At 42.1% G+C, this 17,692-nt stretch overlaps 2 protein-coding genes across 2 annotated transcripts; one reads left to right on the top strand and one right to left on the bottom strand.

Annotated features, from left to right (window-relative positions):
* Nucleotides 1-1,930: 1,930 nt before the first annotated feature.
* On the bottom strand, nt 1,931-9,964 carry rab12 (RAB12, member RAS oncogene family). The gene is made up of 6 exons (XM_076098039.1): nt 9,561-9,964; nt 8,547-8,607; nt 6,187-6,325; nt 5,054-5,143; nt 4,631-4,735; nt 1,931-4,173 (listed from the first exon to the last, which is right to left on the bottom strand). Exons 1-6 carry the CDS (start codon nt 9,775-9,777, stop codon nt 4,066-4,068), a joined length of 720 nt encoding a protein of 239 aa, XP_075954154.1. The 5' UTR covers nt 9,778-9,964; the 3' UTR covers nt 1,931-4,065.
* A 786-nt stretch (nt 9,965-10,750) lies between these two features.
* Nucleotides 10,751-14,961, top strand: napgb (N-ethylmaleimide-sensitive factor attachment protein, gamma b). Its single transcript, XM_076097956.1, has 12 exons — nt 10,751-10,925; nt 11,207-11,274; nt 11,374-11,458; nt 11,551-11,568; nt 11,656-11,686; nt 11,782-11,891; nt 12,105-12,171; nt 12,273-12,343; nt 12,661-12,739; nt 12,922-13,001; nt 13,274-13,403; nt 13,875-14,961. Exons 1-12 carry the CDS (start codon nt 10,870-10,872, stop codon nt 14,004-14,006), a joined length of 927 nt encoding a protein of 308 aa, XP_075954071.1. The 5' UTR covers nt 10,751-10,869; the 3' UTR covers nt 14,007-14,961.
* The last annotated feature ends 2,731 nt before the right edge of the window (nt 14,962-17,692 follow it).

Genomic DNA, 17,692 nt, shown 5'->3' on the forward strand with positions numbered 1-17,692 from the left:
GGGACTGTCCTGTAAAGAGACAGTTTGGCTCTTCTTTCAGCTGCCTACTACCAATTAAATGAGCCTGCGAGGAAATTTTGTCTTTTAAGCGTATATTTTGAATTATGTGTTTATATTTAAGAAAAAAAACATGTGCAAAAAAATAGCCACGTTTGTCTCTTTGAGATAGCATCGCCATACCTTGAGGTAGTCGTTTTCAGATCTCAAATCGTCCACCTCCCGCAGCAGGTCCTCCTCACTCATATCCTTGCTGCCTGGCAGTCTGAATTGTGCGCCTGGTGAGGATTTCTCCTGCTTGGGTTTCTCTCCGTGCGCCCCCGGAGCGGGCTGAGCCTGAGACACGCTTTCGATTGTGCGCAATGGAGCACCGGCTGCGGCCGCTCCAGTCGCTTCTGCCCGCAGCGGATTATCGCCTCCCACCTGATCCCGGTCACTGGAGCCGGTGCCGGACTCAGCGTCGCTACTAGCAGCCGGTGCCAGCTTCTGCTCGTCCGACAGCGGCTCGGACGGACAGTCCGACAGGTCCGAACTGCTGTCGGTCTGGCTGACCCGGCCGTGAAGCGCTCCGGTCGGTACCCGGATCGGGGATCCATGGCCGGGAGGGCCCGGAGACCCCGAGGCTAGTTTCCCCTTCTTGCCTTTGGCGAGGATGGGACTGCTGGTGCTGTCCGGTGTGATGCTGGCGACTCTGGGCTCGACCGCCGCATGCTGAGGCACCTTTGTGGGCTTTTTCACGACAGAAGACTTGGCGTTACTTCTCGCCGTGGCGGGCTTCTCTTTAGCACCGGCTGTGTGGCGTCTGGAGCTGCGGTTCGGATGGACCAATGGCACCGAGGAAGGCTTGTTGAGTTTGGGGGATTTTGGTACGATGGCAGGTGGTTTGCTGGAGCGAGAGTGAACATCCTTGAGGAAAGGTCTGGCCGGGGAAGGCGCTCGGTTCAGTCTCTTCTTCTCCAACTGGTGGTTCTGCGGTTTGGTGTCGCTGCCAGAGCCATTGGAGCTCTCCATTATACACCGACACCGGCAGCAGGAGGGCGACGAAGGAAACGATCAATCCACAGCACCGCGGAAAATCTCTGACACACGACACCAGAAAAACAGCCAGGTTGCTCTACCTTCTTCCTGGACGGGCCGGGGATGCGCATCCTGCGCCGCGCTTGACGTGTGTTACTCCATCTGGTCTGCATTCACCAGGTTGTCATTGTGTCCCCTCTGCTTTAGCCCCCGTGGAGGAAACGCTGCAACACAATATGGGATTACTGGGACGGACGGGATGACAGACAGGTTGCATCTGCAGACAGGCTCAAGTTAGAAATAATACAAAAAAAGAGTCAGTCGGAGTCACATCGGCCCTCTTCTTCTTCTTCTTCGGGTCTCCATCCCTCTGTTGTAGCCGGGCTGTGAGTGATGGGGGGCCCCTGGTCCTCGTACCCCTTCCCACTCCTTCCTATCTGACATGTAGGATCTGCAATCGCTGCGGTGTGAAGCTCGACGCCCGTGATTTTCTGCGCTGCGCATGCGCTGCTGCTTCACATGCACCCAAGCGAGCACACCCCTTGTTTTCTCTGGGACCAGGCGGGACCTGGTCTGACACGCTTTGGTGCGCATGCCCTAATGACACGCACTCTATTGGCTATTGAACACCTTCACATGAGGAGCAAAGATTGATTCGGGAGGGGCAGTACCTCACGCACAATACTTCAAAATCAGATCCTTGAATGAATGGTTTTATCCCTTAGACACCAATCTAAAATATCATATAAGAAGTAAAAACATTATGTCTGCAGCATCTTTCAGTGACTTGAACCTCTGAAGTGAAAGAACATTAAAACTGAGAAAATTATCATTTATGTTCCTGGAATCCACTCAAGGACCCCTGGTATACGCCACACATCCCACTTTAGGAAACAGAATAAAATCAAGACCATAATCTGGTAATAAATATAGATATCTTTAATTGCATTTCATTAGTTCCAGAATGCCACAAGTTATAAATACCACAAATCTGCTTTAAACATGCCAAAACTTTTTTCAAAGACTTAAAACAGGTTTATTACAAAGCACAGTCTTCCATCTGAAAGGACACACATTTCAAATAAAAGCGTTTCTTGAAATGTATATCGAAAACACGGAGTAGTAGAAGGCTTGGCTATTAAAACAAAGACCAAAGGGTTAGTGCGACAAATGAAGGTTTCACTCCACAAAACAATGTCAAAAGAAGTTAGAAATTTCAAAACACAGGATAAAATTGTTGCAGAAAATGTGTTTGTTTGTTGGTAATCGTATTGCAAGATGTGCTTGGATGTCATTGACTGCTTTGTTTGCAAAAGGTCTCACAATGTTTTTGTTTTGGTTTGGAACTATTCAATATTACATAATGTGCCAGCTTAAATCCACAGAACATTGACTTTAACATAAAACTTACTTTCATAAAATCTAATTAACCAACGGCAAGTCAGTTTAGGTCATTTTAAATAAGGTCCTTTAAATTGACTCGTGCTTCCTCAACCTCAGACTTTTACTTCAACATGTAAAAGCTAAACAGAAGAACGCACAGTGCTGCAATATTGCATTAATTTAACAAAAAATAATAATTAATATCTATGAACACAGGAGGCCTTAACATGCATAGCCTAGTTTTTTTGAAAATGTACAAGTACTGGGAAACACTGGTCTGTAACAAACTGCCAAATTTAAATTGAAATCAAAAAATGTAAATCTGCTGACCTCTTCTTATCAACACAAACACCCCATCAAGCAGGATTTTATATGAAGACATTTCTTCATCAATTTGTTCAAATCAAGTCTGCAATAAACGCCTGTCACAACGAGCAGACATGAGCCGATCAAAGTTTCCTGAGTCCTTCAAATACTAAGCAAACCTTTCTGCCCTTTTCCCCTCAAATGGGAGCCTCAAACATTCTTCTGCATCCGAAATCAGAGGAAAAACTAAACACTTTGCAATATTAGTAACAAACCCAAAACAAAGGCTAAAACCATGCATGTGTCCACTGGGTACTTGCCGTCTCTACTTCCTCTAAAAAGCCAGTAACACACATGGAGAATGCCCCTGTAAAAACACAGATCCCTCAAAGACTACATTACCCATCTCTCCTTGCATCTCCGTCCCACTTCAACAGGGAGAACAGAACGGCCACTAGCGAGGCAACATTGATCTTTACTAAATGACAAGTCGTGTACTTTCTATTTTCTGCATGTCAGCTTCACTAGGTGAGATGGATTGTAGTGCAAAACATAAAAATTCATACAAATGTGAAATGAGCCGTTCCAGCCACTTTTAACACTTTAAGGCAAAGGAATAGAAACTGATATGATCCACCACCACACAACCGCCTACTGCTGGCTGCAAACATCTGCAGCTTGTCCAGTCGTTACAGCAACACACCGCATTTACATCATGTGCTTTTGTTTACCTCAAGTCAACTCGTCACTTGGTAATAACACCTATTAATGAGAATATAAAAGTACTGTACCGAGATCCAGAATCTAAACTAAGCTGAAGAGACATAACATATTGTTATCCCTTTTCTGTATAAGGTAGATGATGCAGAAACACCAGACCATCGGGGCAACTCAGACAATGTCAAACTTAGTGTACAGTATGTGTGTTGAGTATTCATCAGGAAGCTGCAAGGCCCTCAACAATCAGCCTCCTTGTACAATGTGCAACTGCTACCGGAGGGCTCTCTACCTCGAAGGCACCTGCGGGGCACAGCTAGCCTAACGGTCCGAGGAATGAGGTAGTCGGGCTCAAGTGTAGACAAAAGGTGTGGTAGGAAGTGGGTGATTCACCAGGCCTAGGTGTTAGTGCGGTTCATGTCATTGTGAACAGTTACGAAACAGGAGAAGAAGAAACAGGGGAGGATAATACTGGTTGTTGAGAGTCCATGCATCTTACATCAACAGTTCGTAACTCCAAACTGCTGCTGTTTGCTGCCCCCTGGTGGCCAGGCTGGTACTCTGCATGTGTGTGTGTGCCGTATGTATGCGTGTGTGTGTGTGTGTGTGTGTGTGTGTGTGAGAGATGGGGGACCACTCTGACTCTCAGCAGCAGCGCATGCGGGGAGGCAGCAACTCCGGAGGCACTTCCGGTTCAGGCTGCAGAGACAGGATGCTGTTGGAAAGCTCATTGTTGGGAACTTCCAGAGGCATCTGTTGTATGAGGAACAGAGAAGAAGTCAGGAAACACAGGGTTAATGCATTGAATATGTAGGCAGCGTGCTTGAGTTGGCATCCGCAGTGACTTATCGAGTGCAATGACTGAAAAAGCCTCAACTTGTAGAAAAGAGACCGATAGAGAACAAGAAATTAAGCTTTAAGGCACGAAATAATAGTGTCTGGATGATCAATGATGAAAGTGGAACATGGTAACGCAGAACTGATGCGCATATTTGACGAATTCCTGCATTACATTTTTGCATTGCACTGGCGTTTACCTTTTTAAGTTTATTTTTCCAGCAATAAAATGTCCCGCTCCGCACATATCTTGGTCACAATAAACATATCTAAGGAATCGTTATGAAACGTGTTTGTTCATGTCATGCTTTATGTTGAAGATTGATTCTTCATTATCAGATATCTGGTCAGACTCTGCTCTCAACACACCAACCTTGCTCAGGATGTCATCCACAAGCTTCAGGAAGATCTCGTCGACATTGAAGTTATCCTTGGCGCTCGCTTCGCAGAAGCGCATTCCACTTATTCGAGAGCAGAACTACAACACAAAGAGGAAAAATAGCTCAATTTCAGCAAGAGAAAAACGGACTCATTCCCATTAACAACACAATACACCAGGAAACGTAATACAAAAGTTTCCCCTACAGGTTTAAAGGATTTTTTTGGATAAGCTTGCGATGCTACACATCATGTCAGTTTCTGGGGGGGGGGGGGCATCAGTGTTATTACTGTGACTTTGAAGCACTCAAAGTCCATGTTCAAAGACAATTCTGCGGCATATCGAAATCATCTCTAGAAACAGAAGACAAGGTTTTGTCATGTGACGGTGAGCTGGAGCATCGTGCGATGAACCCACCCTCTCTCCCTGCTGTCTGGAGATGATACGATCAGTCTCACAGTCCAGCTTGTTCCCGACCAGGAGGAGCTCTGCTTCCTCTGAGGCGTACTGACATGAGACAGAAAGCAGAGAGGAGACGCGTCAGGACATCATCAGCCTAACATTTCAGAAAAGTCTAACCAGATTGCTGCAATGATAAGTGAAAACTTGAAAACTGGTTATACAGTTCTGCAGCTAAAAAGGGAAACTTCACAACAATTACACCCTTGAGGTTGTTACTTAAAAATAAAAAAAACTAGACCTTTTCTTACACATTTTATGCAGTGTGATTTGGCAACATAACTTTGAAAATCCTTTCACATCGTCATTAATCAATTGCTCAACTGTTTGATTCATTTTTGTGTGATGCTAAGGTGAGACCAGCAATGAATATCGCATATTAATGTGAACATAAAAATGGCAGTTTTATCGCCTCCCGCAAGTTCTGCCAGTTTGATTTGGAGCTCGACCGATAAATCGACCAGGCAGATAGATCAGCTCATTGCAGATCTATCGTATCGGTGTCTATGTCAGCCGATAAACAAGAAGACACCGAAGTACAGAAATGCCAAAGATATGTTTTGAGTATCACCAGTCTATACTTCGTTCCTCAGAGTTGTGACAAGTTTATTTTTGAACTGTAAAATGTTGTTCCAGTACATTTCTTGGTCACAATTGTTAGAAAAGTAATGGGAACACTAACAACAATGTTTATCTATGTTATGGAATATGTAAAGAAAATTTTTATTTTTAAACTCTCAAATATAAACATCTGTATTGGCCTCCAATATCCGTCAGGCTGTGATTGGAAGAGTTTCCGCTTGAAAAACAGCTCTAGCTCATGTAACTGCTGCCAGTGGTGGTGAGATTAAAGACAACGGTAGAACCGAAGGGTCAATATCAGGAGAGGTATGGCAATAACATTAGATTCAATTATTATGTAAATCTTAAGTGCTGGATGTATGACAGAATCCATACAAGAGAAAAGTGTGGCGTTGCAACAAAGTTTCTGACATCTCTGGCACATAATAATAGCAGAGAAACACACACCCGAGGACAACACAGTAAAAGCACATTTCATATAATTCCAGCAGTCTTGACAGTTTGTTTACCTTGTCGATCATTTTCATCCATTTGGGCAGGTCGTCAAAGGTCTCCTGCTTTGTGATGTCATACACTAGCACTATGCCCTTGGCGCCTCTGTAGTAGGCGGATGTGATGCTGTTGAACCTCTCCTGGCCAGCAGTGTCCCTGTGGGTCACATGGATGAAACTCAATATCATCTCAAGTCCGTGCAGTGTCACCAAGACTTATAACGCCAAACAGCTGATTGACTAATTTGATCAAAAGGTATTTTTTTTTATTCATTAAAGATGGCTGTGACTAATCGGCTGATGTTTTGTGAAGAAAAACTAAGATCAAAGAAGAAACGAGGGGAGGAAGAATCAGTTTTGTGACAAGTCAGAACAAATGAAATGGTATTAATCAATAATGCTGTCAGAATACATCATTCATTCATTTTATAACATTGAACGACACTTTGAGGGTTACATCTGATATCCACATGGTAATCTGGTATCTAGCTAAAATAAAAAGGACGCCTGAAGAGTTTTGTTCCAAAATGAGATTTGAGTAAAGATGACATCCAATGTACAGTTAGGCAATGATTGCTAACCCTGCACAGTTTCACACCCCCCCCCCCCCCCCCCCCCCCCGTATAGAGCATTTATAAGCAATCTATAAACGTTTCATTAATGGTTCACAACAAACTATCATGTAAGCACATGTTTGTGTTTATTAATGCATTTGTAAACAACTAGAACTCCTCCTGTGGGCACCCGCAAGTGGAGGCTACTGTATAGACAGTATCACGAGAACAAATGTTGTGATAATGTTTAACATGTCTTTTTATGAGATGATATAGCTGTGGAAAATATTGCACATTAATAAACACCTTCTTACAACTACATTATATTGCGTTTACCATTAAAGTTTATTAAATGTTTATACACTGCTAAGAAATGCTCCAAGTGTTAACATTAACTAAAATGAAAATCATCTTTTGAAAGTATTTTTAAAGCAATAGCTGCTATTATAGTTTGATCAATAAGAAGTATAGGCAACTGAAATTAAACCAATCTAAATATACCGCATTTTGGAAACCAACTCTTGTGTATGTAAAGCAGCTAAATGAATACGCTTTTTAAGTTTATGTTATGATTCTGTTGATCATCTGAGTCTGGGTTAGATTTAGCAGCATGACAAGCAGATTCGAGCTGCATCCACAGTGCAGTGTTACTGTACCTTCAGCCTGCTAGTCTCTCCCTGTTCCCTTTGTGAGTCACAGTCAGGCTTATGAGCAGAAGAGCGGACAGAGAAACAGCAGCACAATGGCAGGGTTAGGTAAGGCCGGGCGTGGCAATGATGGAGCTTGATGCGAGCAGTTCAACGTGAGACACAAAACACATTGAGGAAGACCGGGTCGCAGGGTGGGCAGAGGAGCGGGGATAAAACGTGACGTGGTAACGGGGAGATGTGACGTGGGGGTGAGAGGGTGGATGGGTGTTAGTGAACAGGACAGATGCGTTAGTGAAATAAACAATGGAGTTCACACGTTTTTAGCCCAACACTGTCGCACACAATCAATGCAGTCGTATACTCAGTCAGTAAAATACTTCCTAACTGTTATTTGTGGCATGTTAATCAGCTTTTCAATCGTTCGACAAAACGCTAGCTGTTTTCAAAATGTAAATACGGCCCATTTAAAGTCACAAGAAGAGGCCTAATAGAGTCAAACATCATCCCTGCTACTGCTGGTTCAAGACCTCTGAATCGCGAACCAATTCAAATAGTATATGACAATTTAAACAAAAAGGCAATTCAGTCTGATTATTAAGCTACACTAAAACTGTCTCTAGTGGTCAGCTGCTATACAATTGACTGTTCACTCACATTTTGAAGTATCAGACATGCTTTTTGTTTTTACTTTTTAACTGTATTAGAATCAAAGTGCAGTTAAACCTTGAGACCTGCCTAGTACCTACCAAAGTATCATGCGTGTTTGTTTCTAAGTCATCGCAAATTAGGAGAAAATACTAAATGTAACAACAACAAGCACGTTATGCAACCAAGAATAAAGTGACTGCCAACTATAGACAACAACATGGTGAGTGTGATCATGTGCTGCTGCACACAAAGTTTCAGTAACTTATATCCCCACTGGAGCCACAGCGTTTTAATTTGGGACTTTGGATGAAAAAAAAAAAAAATGCCACATCGCATGTTAATGGTTGACAAAACATGCAATGACATCATTTTTAGGAAATCATATTTGCACAGGCATTGCCTACTGTACAAAGCTGAAAGCCACCAGTAGTTTTAGTTGGAGCAGCCTGCGGGGTGACAGGACAGACACAGGAAATGCACCATGCAGAGGAGTTAAGGAACTGGAGCCTTCTGTCCAATTACTCACCATATCTGTAGTCTGATCTTCTTCCCTCTCAGCTCCACTGTCTTGATTTTGAAGTCAACTCCTGTGGGGGGGGGGATCAGAAAACATACATGTGGACACATACAAGTACCAGCATTTCCTGTATTGTTGGACACAACCTTTAAAGCAAAGGAGGGAAGTGTCCACTACAATTAAATTAAATTAAATTTGGATTTAATGGTAATCGTTGATCAAAGGAACACAATGTATAGTGACACGCTGCATCACTGGAATGACAGGGCACAAAATGGAGCTCTACCACAGCAGCTGCTTGTGTGTGACTATTCTGGGATTGGTCTGACTGTTGTTTTGGTCAGGGGACTGTTTGCCCAATTCCACATTATGTGTTTTAGGCTGGCAGCCTCTATAGCCATGGCACAGCAATTTGTTCTCTTGTTTAAAAAATAAATAAAAAAATAAGATAAAGTGGTAATACGTTTTTATGTAGAAATATGTGACGTTAATGTGTCAGTTCTTAATATAATAAAAATAGTTGTTAAGAAATGGAGATTGCATTTAATGATGGCACACACACACACACACACACACACACACACAACAGGCTCACCACAAACAAATCTAGTTAACTAATCACTGGACAGCTGCAGATGCTATAAAAGTTACTGTGTTGGGCTCTAAAATCCCTGCTCCACATTCCCTCTAACAGCCCGATCGATGTGACAAACACACAAAACACTGTTCCAAGCCTCACACGTTTGTTTGTGTCACGTTAGTTGCTTCATTGCAACCTAAAAGCTAAGACAGATTTGACAGCTAGAGCAGTGTTTTTGTTTCCGTTAGCTTAAGTTAGCTAGCTCCAGTCAGTGGGGTTAGCTCCGTTCAGTCCCATTTAAGTTAAGCAGTCATCAATATGATTATAACGTCTAGCCCATGATAGTTCATGTATATTCCCTCCAGGAAGTAGACAGAGCCCTGCTAACTGCTGTCAATAAAAAGTTAACAAATACAAGTCTCGTAAACGCCTTCTGTCCTCACCTACGGTCGACTTGCAAGCTTCGCAGAAAGTGTCATCGGTAAATCTCTCCATGATGCTGGTTTTACCGACACCACGGGAGCCGATAATGATAATTTGAAGTTTAAAATCAGCGGGTCTGGGAGGCATCTTCCTGCGGCGCGACTGAGCCCCCAGAGCGGGGGACGAGTTCGCGGAGCCCCCGGCGGCCCTCCGCGGGATGTCATACCTCGAATCCATCAGTAATTACGCATTTGTAATTACAAGAAAAACAGAGACGAACGCGGATAAACTGTTACACAACCGAAATACTTCGCTATATCCAACTTTCTTTCGTCTCAGTAGAAGTTTGTGAAAGTTTGCCCCTCGCCGACAGTTGTTGTTGTCCAGCCATGAGAGACAGCAGCCGCCATGACGTCACTGACCACATAACAACAGACTTCCGCTTCCGGCTCCTCTCATTAGTTTTTCTAACTTGTCATTTTCTTTCTTCTAAAAACAAAGATTCGTGGTTTGCAGTGATTTTTTTCGAACAAATAATCTGTTAGGAGCCAAAAACAAAAACTGTGTCTGCTCTAAAAAAGACTGCACTTCACAATAGTTTCACCATGATCAGTTTAATCTTCATAATAGCAACATGCACCAATATTTAGCCTCAGGTGCAAAGGCCATAGTCAGTTGAAGTCCCCCCTAATCCCAACCCAAATACAAATATATCTGATATTCAACATCTGTTTATAAACATAGCAATTCTGTATTAGTCTACATACTGAACTGTATACAATGCATATACCTAGTGCTGTTTTTAACTTAGTAAACAACAAATCAATAACTCAACTGTGTATACCATCATGAAATGAAACTGTGATTTAGGAATGCCAATGCCAGTAACCTTCACCTGCAGTTCCTTTGAGAGTTTGATTGTGGGACAATAATGTGAATTAATAGCCAACTTTCTAGTCTGCATATTGAGTGTTTTGAATACATTTTATCAGCCTTCCAGAGGTAGTTTTTTTTTTCTAAAACCACTTGGAGTATATATTCCAATGCTGATACATACATATACATACATGCATGCTGTATATATGATATGTATGTATTTATATTAATATGTGTATGTATATATATATATATGTAAATACATGTGCAGCAGTTAAATCACAACACCCAGAGTGTCGCGTTACTGGGTCTTTTTGTGCTCGGCGGCACCCGTAGCCTGCGACATTGGATGACGTTGCGCCCGAAGAGGAGCATTTTGGTAATCCAAACATCGACGAAACAGCGTTCATTGCTATCGGTAACAAATCATACCTCGTCGAGTTAACTAACAGTATGGCTGCTCAGAAGATAAACGAAGCTCATGAGCATATGGCTAAAGCTGAAAAATGGTGAGTTACGATAAATAATGTCCGTTTCTTTCCTCACCAGGAAACGGCAGTTTGTTTTCCTATTGCTGTTAGCTAGCTGCAACGTTAAAGGCCACTGTGGCTCTTTCACCTGGGGTTATGCGACATAAATGGACAGTATATATATGCATCGTCAGTTCATTATAGCTGGATTTAATAGACAGCAAATGAGACACAATGTTGTCCTCTTCTGTAATTCATAACACACGGATCAAGCTGCTGCTTCAGCCGTTTATAATTCGCTCATCATCATGTTTTTGCAGCTTAAAGACCGGTCTGACAAAGTGGAAACCGGATTTTGACAGTGCTGCGTCAGAATACGCCAAAGCAGGTAGCTTAAAATTCGTGTAATTTCCTTAATATGAAGTAATCATTTGACAAATATCCCACATATTTATCGCAAACGGTCTGTGTCCCTTTTTTATTTTAGCGGTGTGCTTCAAGAATGCGAAGCAGTATGACCAAGCAAAGGATGCTTATCTGAAGGAAGCAGAGTATCACACAGAAAACAAGACGTATCCTTTCTGTACTCTGTCCACAGTTGCATGACACTACACTGCTGTTTGTGGTGTGTCTGTTTTTGTCGTTTCCTTAACTTGTCCTCCAGGCTTTTCCATGCTGCTAAGTAAGTATCTTGTTTTACAACATCGCTATAAATCAGCAGCAAACATAAAAAACGCTTGATTTATTCAAACTCTCTTTCTTCACTCAGGGCTATTGAACAGGCAGGTATGATGATGAAGGTGAGTGCAGATTAAACATTCAACTTAATAACAGGTAGATGGAGGGAAAGCGCCTGCAGCAGAGTTGTAATTCGGCTGTGTTTGCGTTGCAACAGGAGCAAAAGAAGATGCCGGAGGCTATCCAGTACATAGAGAAAGCCTGTATGATGTACATGGAGAATGGGACTCCTGACACTGCTGCCATGGCTCTGGACCGGGCTGGAAAGTAAAAAATATCACTTTATTTTCTACACTTAAAGAAGTTGGCTTGTTGACCTTACCATAATTCCTCAACTGTTAGCTTCCAGTCTTATTATTATCTGACACCGTACCTTTTTAGTTCTGATGAAATTCCATCTATTAAAAACGGGATACTGATGCAATGCCAGATTATTTAGACTTTCCTTTCATCTAAAAACTCTCTTTTATTATTCACCAGACTGATAGAGCCTATAAACCTAGAGAAAGCTGTGGACCTGTATCAGAAAGCAGCTGGCGTGTTTGAGGTGAAATTGAGCGTCCGGCAAAACCCAAATAAATTTCTAATTGTTACAGATTGTGATTTCATTTATTTCCGCTTATAAACATCCATGTTTTCTCTCTGCAGAATGAGGACCGCCTGCGTCAGGCAGTTGAACTGCTGGGGAAAGCCTCCAGACTTCTGGTCAGGTTAAGAAGGTAAAGGAAATGAAGATAAGGTGGAGGAGACATACCTTCTACTGTAGATGGTGTGTTTGTTTTTTATACAACACAGGAGCAGTTGTAGCTGTCTTGTTTCATGCTGATGTAGAAAGCTATTAAGCAAGTTGAAAGATAACATTTATTCAGTAACCTCACTTGGATCTCTCCCATATATCAAGGTGTTAAAGCTGTTTCAAATGTTTTATATATTCACCTCCCAACAGCCCCAAGCTGTTATTCGTGTCTTTGAATACAGTTAAACTGCAGTACCTGCTCCTCATCATTCCTCACTGGGTTCTCGTCTTTCTCACCAGGTTGGATGACGCATCAGTCGCTCTGCAGAAAGAGAAGAACATGTACAAAGAGATTGAGAACTTCCCCATGTGCTTCAAGGTGGGTTGTTGTTTTTATGTCTTTAAGTTATGTATGCACCTTCAGCAAACATAAAATATTACCACAGACGTTTACGGCCTGTTCTGACCCCTTATAAATGAAAACAAATCAAAATAGAAAAGATAAGGATTTATTCAGTTCCTATTAATCACACATGTTGGTCTATGCTTTTCGTTCTTTAGAAAACAACTGCTCAAGTACTGATTCATCTTCATAGAGGGGACTACGTAGCAGCTGATAAATGTGTCCGGGAAAGTTACAGGTATGATTCTATGATCACATGCTGTCATTTCTGTAATCTGTGTCCTGCTGGAACTACAAGGAGACAAAGTTTCCTTGTGCGAGAAGCATTAAAACTCCACCAGCTGACTTCCTGGAGTCAAACAGAAAATGTTGCTGCTTCGCAGTCAAAAGCATGCAAAGGCCCTCTTGGGAGTTTGTTTACCCCTTAACGTTGCATCACGTTTACGGTGTAACACTTCTGCCGCTATAAACTGAGGATCATTACATTGAAGTGCTGCTTGGTCTCACCAGCCTGCCCGGGTACAGCGGAAGCGAAGATTGCATTGCAATGGAGACGCTACTGCAGGGCTACGACGAGCAGGACGAGGACCAGGTCCACCGTGTGTGCAGCTCACCTTTACTGAAGTACATGGACAATGACGTGAGTACTGTTGACACATAATTATAAATACATGTGTTTTTATATATATATTGACAGCAATCTGCTGTAGATAATACACTGACTGAGGATAAGTACCTCTTACAACCACACTTAACAAATTCAAATTATCTTTTTAAGGGTTCAACACTCAAAAAAACTCATCTAATTTGCTTCATGAGGACATTGTGCATGTGGTTTGATCAACAGTGGCCTGGTATCCTAAACAAACAACCACACAACTGTCACATTTCGATTCAAATGTTGCTTAACTCGACTCCTGCGCAACATTACGACATCACCAAACCACTGTCAAAAGCACAAACAAGAACAGAAATGGAGAAATCTCTCACATGAAAGAACCAAAACTGTTCTAACTTCTGCAGAAAATGTTCGGCAAATATAGCAAGAAGCTTATTGAGAAAATGCGTTTTCAGGGTCTGATGACTCACTTTATTCCCTGGTGTCTCACAGTACGCTAAGCTGGCTCTTTCTTTGAGGGTACCTGGAGGAGGAGGAAAGAAGAAGAAGGCCGCTGCTGCCCCACAAGGCGGCGCTCCAGCTGCCGCTGCGGATGAGGATGATTATGAGGGAGGGCTGTGTTAGCCTTCTGCCTCCAGAGGGCCGACTCTACCCATCTGCTACTCCTCCACTACACCCTCTGTGTACGAGTTAAAAACCTTGACGAATCCTTTCAGCTCTGAAGCCCAGATGTTTGGCTGTTTAATCTTAATTGTGCAAGAAAAAAAGCTAATTGAAAAAAAAAAAGTTACAGTCGGTGCTGCAAAAGAGTCGACCCGAGTTTAAGCAGCTTTTTAAATTTGTGTTTCTTTGAGGCGGATCCTCGGTGTAATGACAAATCTTCCATGTTGAAAGCCTGTTGTATGTAAATGTTCAATTATTTCTTGTTTCTGTGAAGCTGTACATTTTACTCATTGTTTGTGAGTCTTAAGATTCCTATAGGTATATTAAAATCAGAAATGCTCTAAGCATATCTTATGAGTTGATCAGTGTATAGGTGTTTATTTGTACAGTTAAATTATTCAGTATTCATGGCTGCAGCCTGTTGAAATTGTTACTGGAACAATATGCAATCAGTTTGTTAATGCATGTTTGCAATAATGTAATGGTAAATCAAAGATGTGTGGCTTAAAAATGATCGACACTTCAGAATTAAAATAGCAGTACAGTTCCTGATGGTGCAGCTTGTAGCCAATTTTACACTCTTTTTGGGGTGTGTGTGTGTGTGTGTTCTCTTCCACCTTAAACTAAAAAATAGTAATGGCTGTGTCTTTATTTCCACAGTACATTCCTTGAATTAAATGGACTTAAACATGAAAAAGGGACCATGTGATGCTTTCAGTCCTTTTTCCCCACTGATTAAGGACAAAATCATTTACATGCCAATTAAAACTATTCTGATACCATATATAACTAAAGGTGATAAAGGGACTGTTTACATTTTTTATTTGTGCTGTTGTTGCCCACTAATTGTATATTCTTCAAAAGCATATCCCTGAACTTTGCACATGCATCAATAAAACATTTCCATCGTGTGGCATTTTATGGCCTCCCTGCATTTCTTTTAAACAAGTTAGAGATTTTCCAGACTAATAGCGGCTGCAGATGTCTACACCAAAATGGCCTCTGACAGACATGTAATGACTGTAGCTTCCCAAGACCGATTTGTCTTTGATGAGGCTAATGCTCTCTCGCTGTTAATGCACACGCACGCACACACACACACACACACACTCATTCATGCTACTTTTCTGATGCCCTCTCATTATCCGTGATGCATCTGTGCATTAGCAAGATCAAAACCGGACTTGAGTGTACATAAATGCTGCCTTTGGTGAAAATAAAAATGTTTCAACTGTAAGTGTAGCTTAAAGATGTGTGTACATTGTTTACGAAAGGCTTTATTAGATTGGGGAATGCATTTTGGATTTAAAAAGTATGGGAACTCAATGAGATGGAGCAAAATTATGGGCAGTCATTTTCAAAAAGTCAAAATGTATAACAATGTGAAGTCCTGCCAATGCAATCCATTCCACACCCTCTTAAACCACATGCCATACATTTTTTTTGGGGGGGGGGGGGGGGGTAGTCAGTTGATTGAGAGGGTAAAAAACCCTTTCCACGGCAGGCATTTAGAGTTGTCCGAGCAGAAAAAGCACAGGCGAAATAAATCATGGGTTCAGTTCCAATGAGGAACTGACTCACCTGAATGAAATGCAGTTGCTTTTTTTTTTTTTTACTGGTATCAATCCCACCTCTACTTTTCCTGCTGTGGCAAGACAAAATGTGAAGGTATCTATTCATGAGATGTATAGCCTCTCTTGTCCACAGCTGTAGACCTAACGGGCCAGCCAGAAGCAGGAAGGGTCACTCATGCACAGACCACAGCAACGCTAAACATCACGACCACTGAACAGTCTACTGAGTGTAATACGTCCATTGAATTTGAGATACCATTCGACAGCTGAGACAAGACAACACAATGGCGCCTAAAGGACCACTATGGCATTCCCACCAAGATTATAAACTTAATCAACAACTCAATTGATGGAACATCATGCAAAGTCATGCTTGCTTTCTCAGAGCTTTAACGTCGCAATGGGCGTCAAGAAGGGTTGTCACGTTCCTGTTCCTCCTGGCAACTGACTGGATGGTGGCCATCTTCAAACCAGAGGGTCTCAGTGATGAGGTCTCAGTGATGAACACTGATGACCAACACACAGACTCTCCGCCTGCTCACTCACAGTCCCACAGCAGCTGAATGCAAAACTCAACAACCCTTCCAAATGTTTTATTTGCAGATCTCTAGACCTCTATCATACCACATCGCCTTAAACATACAGGTACAATTTCACATTTCATTCCACCATGACCTGTCCCCCTTAAACTTGTATGTACATGTAATGAAAATTAGTCATGGCAATAATGAAGTTTTTCTATCATGCTACAATGTCCTCTAATGCATAGTTTGGACCAAAGGGCTTCGTGTTTCAGCCCTTCATGTGAGGAATCTTTTTATTTGTGTCTGCTCGTTTCTTCTTTGATGACTGAATGCACGCGACGCGCCGCAGTGTTCATGAGTATGAATGTTAAAAACAGCGAGAGGTTCACAAGTGATGTGCAAGAATCTACCACCTAATGCATGTTACCCTGATTCAAAAACAGCCCTCTGCTGGTCTCGACTCTTGCCAACCTGTAGATGACTCCGAACATGGATTATTGGCAATTAATCTCTTCGAGGAAAACAGTCCACAGCATTAAATTCACTTTCACATACTCAGTGTCAGTCCTTCTAAACAATATCCACATTAAAATTCATGCCATTTAAATAGTTCCCATCTTTTCTACAATCTCATATTCTTTTAGATCCATCAAAGCCTACATATTGTAACATATAACGCATACAATGAATATCTGTGAAAAGAGCTCTTCCTGAGAAAGATATGTATGTAGTAGAGAACAGTTCTCCTCATACAAAAACAAAATAAGGCAAGTAAAGATTGTCTGATAATGTTTTCTGCGTCGTGTCTCTCAGGAGGCTCCCATGTGACCTCTGACCTTTACAAAAAAAAAAAAAGGTGTTTTTTCTGTTCACGTTTCTTGGTCAGAACCAGCCTTTTCCCCTTGGCCCACATCCTTCAACAACTTGGGAGAAATGGGAGCTCAATATTGCACAGTCCCACAGTCCAAGTGTTCCAGTTGGGAGAAAATATGAGATTGTGCTCATGTGGTCATTATTGTGCACTTATTTGTTGATGGGAAGCCCTTAAAGATAAATGTTGCAGCCCGATTCTCTCCGCCTACCATGCGACTGTGAAAATGTTAGAGAGACAGGCAAGAAGAGCGATGAGGGTTCTGGGTATTTGTGTTTAAAAACATACCTTTATGTTAGGGATAAGACTTTAAATAACTTAAGATTTCTCCGTCTCCAACTGGACACCAGCTGCTTGTTTTCTCCACTGGATGCCAAACTGAGCCAGGTTTCGCGAGATAAATACAGCACTGGCAAATCTGTACTCATTTGTTAATAATATGACTGCAGTTGTTGTTTTTCATCAGTTAATAGTATAAAATACCAGTTTATAACTCAAGTGTGGCGCTAACGCTGTATCGCTTCCATCAGAGCTCAGTAGAACAGGACAGGGTTGGTCCTCAGCTGACTTTGCGCTCCCTCAGCAGATGAATCGGCTGAAATAGCTGCTCGCACCATCAGAGCGATCTCTTTCCGAATGAGCTCCGACCTGTATTAGACTGCGTCTCCTCGCTGTGTT

The sequence above is a fragment of the Anarhichas minor genome, unplaced genomic scaffold (assembly GCF_050575085.1).
Source record: "Anarhichas minor isolate MPS153535 unplaced genomic scaffold, ASM5057508v1 ptg000024l, whole genome shotgun sequence".
Lineage (NCBI taxonomy): Eukaryota > Metazoa > Chordata > Actinopteri > Perciformes > Anarhichadidae > Anarhichas > Anarhichas minor.